The following is a 3662-nucleotide window of genomic DNA, read 5'->3' as shown; positions in this document are numbered from 1 at the left end:
AACAAAAATACCAGCAGCCACAAAAGAATAAGTGCCCAGGAGGATTCGAACTAGCAGAGGCTGCACCTAGCAAATCGCCCTGCGGGCTACTGGTGATTTTGTATAGTGCGTCCTATATAAAAACACCAAAAATGGATTTCCACAGAAGCGTTTAACATTCCTGAAATTTTTGAAACATTTCTTAAAATAATATATGAACAATTTAGAAATAACGATTATATTTTTTAAACGCAAATAATTTACATAATTCCAAAAACATTTATCAAAAAATGTGACACGGTAACATTTTGCCAAATACACGTTTTACATTTTCGTAATGACAATAAACATTTCATAAAACTATAAAAACATTTTTTTACATTGTTTAATATTTTTAGAAAAAAAATCAGGTTTTAAAAAAGTTGATGTCTCAAATAGTGTTCACTTTTTCAAAACTGATTGTGCTTTAATTTTTTTTTCTTTTTTATAAAATTATTCAGAATTTTCAAAATCCAACAAGAATTCAGACATTCAGAAAGTAGACATAATTCAGATCAAAACAGGAGACAGGCTACAGAGTATGAAAAGAAAGCTGGCCTGCTTGCGTGGCTCATTTCAGAACTTTCTTTCTGAGAGAGTTCAGTCTTGTTCAGAAGACCCCTTTTAGGGAAGCAAGACCAGCAATCAAGCTCGGGATGCCGAGGACAGCCTCTGGTCTACAACCCAAACAAACTCCACTTGCCGTCGCTGTCGCCGCCTCCGCCCGTCGCACCTGCCGCCGGCAAAGGGGTGAACACGTCAGATGGGAGCGTCGGTGCAGGTGACGCCGCTGAGCGGCGCGTTCGGGGATGGACCCTCTGCCTTAAAATATTTTCATATTGTAATTATTTGATTGGGTAGATGTTTATATTTTCGAATTGGTCAAACATTGTTCAAACTATATGTAATCACTTGGTACACCTTCAGGTAGTGTCCTAGCCAAGACTTATTTTGATACGATGTGTGGCCGTAGATTAGGCACAACCCACACACATTGCAACGGTGACTTCAACCCATAGAAGGATGGGTGGTATGCCTTGGTCTCCATATCATAGAAAGCCGCTTGTTTGCCATTCTCGGAATACCTCGGGAAGTAGATCCTATTGCCATGTCCAGCTTCCGGGGACACCACGGCGTATGACACCCTGAAATCAAGAAACAAGGCCGCGCCGCCTATCTCGTGTACCTCTGTCCAGGCCATCTCCTCCTCGTTGAGCTTGAACACCCGTGGCGGCTCGTCGGCGTTACGCATGAACACGGAGACGAGGTCCTCTCCCAGCTCAACCAGGTAGCAAAACTCTCTCCCCTCATGGTGGTCGCCTTCGAGGTCCATCTCCACATGAATCGGGTTAGGCTTCTCCAATATCATCCATGTGTCGCTTGCCGGGTCAAACGTGCCGAGGTTGCCCTTTCTCCCGAGGCAATAGAACTTGTCGTGGAAGAAGACGGGGTTGTTGTATGCCACCGGGAAGGGCTCCCCTCCGTACTACTCAAAATGCCTTTCAAACCACTCGATCTCGCCGTGCCGCCACGTAATTAAGGACATTGATTTCTTTGCCGTCGTGCCGGCTGACGATGCCGAAGAAGACGCACTCCGGTGACGCCGGGTCCGCCGAGGACCATGACAGGCCCATGTAGTAGTATTTCCTCTCGAGGATGGGTATCTCCACAACGTCCTCGTTGAAGGGGTTTATGATGTACATGTCATCGATATCTGCATTGGTCGACATGGCCACCCAACCGTTTTTGGAGAATCGGAAAATATGCTCGTCTTGTTCGTCTAGGTTGATGTCGAATGTTCCAACCGTCATTTTGTACTCCTGGCCGCGCAGAGGGTCGAATAACGTACATGCCCCATCTCGGCCGGAGCAGTGCAGGAGCCAAGGCCACACATTGACTTGCTCAACTGGGTTGGGCACCATGCTCCACGACTTGCAGACTGCAGGGAATCGGATACGATCCACCAAAGAAAGTCTCGAGACGACCTGTTGTAGCAATTTTAGTGGCAGATCATGCCATGGCCGTGTATTACAAGAGGTGGCCTGCTCCTCGTCCTCCTCCAACTTCAAGATGGACAATTTCGGCGCGACTCCATTAGTCGACAACAATCCAATTTCTTCGACTACCATGGACATGGGCAATGGCGGAACAATCCAGAATGCTCTGCAACAAGGCTTGGTGGGCTGCGGGAGGATCTGGCGGAAGCTGATGGTGTTGTCGTCCAAACAGAACTTGTATAGCCTCTCGCGCTCGACAGGACGAGGTACACACAGTTGCCCTGCGGTACCAACCCTCTTGCCCTTGGACGGACGGGCACGGAGATGGCGTAGCGCCCGGAGATGAGGAAGGCACGGTCGCCGCCGATGCTATCCACCCTCTTCCACGTCATGGACTCAAGATCCAGGCGGTACACCGCGACGCCGGTGAGTGTGGGGTCGCCGACAAACTCCCCAAATTGCTCTGTGACTATTATGAAGAGATCCCCGCACGACTCCACGGCGTAGTACATGGCCGCTCTGTCGTGTATCTTTTTGGTGCCGCCGAGAGTGCCGAGCAGCCGTGCTCGGACCGTGCCGTCGCCGTCTTGGCCTATCACGGTGAGCGTGTCGGGGGACTCGGAAAACTCAGAGTAACCGAAGAAGTAGATCTTCCCTCTATGGGCGATCATAAGGCATGGGAAAGTGAGCCCCGGGGCATCAAGCCAGGCCCACACTTGCGAGGCGCCGGGGCGGCAGTGAAGCAGGAACGTCTCCACGCGGTCTTCCACCTCGCGTGCAACGGCGACCACCACGGCACAGTCCTGGTGCGCCGGCGATGTGCCGAGCGTCGCACACCTCGCTATGTCATCCGACGGCTCGTGCAGCGGCGGCAGCGGGATCTTCTTGGCTGCAGGGTCGTCATTTGAATCGGTGAGGCGGAGGAGGAAGCATTCGGCGGTGGAGTCGTCCAGCATGAGCAGCCAGTCGCCGTCGTGGACGCAGCCTAGGCACGTTTTGCCTTGCATCTCGGGAACGATCGCCGCGTGCGAGCTGCCGTCCGCCGAGTCGACGAACGTCTGTCGCTCCTCGGGCGTTGCTTGGACCAGCCATGGCCTCGTGCCGAAGCCTGACGGGAGCGAGGGTTTACCAGCCATGTTTGTTCCACGGCTGGTTCCCTTCTGACCATCGAGAGAGAGGAGAGAGGTGAGGTCAATTATATAGTGCATCGATTAATCCGAGAGGCAGGAGAATTCTTGTTGATTCCGGCCGTCGGTGACCGTTTCTGGCAGGAATCGGACACAGTTGGTAGGCTACGGTGGCTTGCAACGCATACGTGCACGTATATGCTCATTCCGGTGACGGTTTGTTTCCGTTGGGAGTTGCGTCTACGTTCGGCCCTGGATGCAGCGTTCAAAGCAAATCAGGCAAAACAGAGTAGTAGCTAGCGGGGTAGGCAGACTTAAGCACGGTGCATCACGTCAGCGTGACGGCAATTCCTTTATTTATTCGAGTCGAGTCGATCGATCGTCTTGTCTCGTCTGTCTCTTCTTTTTTCTTCGTCAACTGCAATTAACTTTTTGTTTAATATACAGTTCAGACGCAAGTGCTCATATAAATACGCATACACCCATCCCTATGAACGCACACACGCACACTCTACCTCCA

General features: G+C 51.0%; 1 protein-coding gene across 1 annotated transcript; it reads right to left on the bottom strand.

Annotated features, from left to right (window-relative positions):
* Positions 1 to 588: 588 nt before the first annotated feature.
* Positions 589 to 2153, bottom strand: LOC123142030 (F-box/kelch-repeat protein At1g57790-like). The gene has a single exon (XM_044561064.1). The coding sequence runs from the start codon at positions 2151 to 2153 to the stop codon at positions 1521 to 1523; it is 633 nt and encodes a 210-aa protein (XP_044416999.1). The 3' UTR covers positions 589 to 1520.
* Positions 2154 to 3662: the final 1509 nt, after the last annotated feature.

The sequence above is a fragment of the Triticum aestivum genome, chromosome 6D (assembly GCF_018294505.1).
Source record: "Triticum aestivum cultivar Chinese Spring chromosome 6D, IWGSC CS RefSeq v2.1, whole genome shotgun sequence".
Classification (NCBI taxonomy): Eukaryota; Viridiplantae; Streptophyta; class Magnoliopsida; order Poales; family Poaceae; genus Triticum; species Triticum aestivum.
Note: the sequence above shows the minus strand (reverse complement) of the source record. Positions and strands in the feature narration are given on the sequence as shown.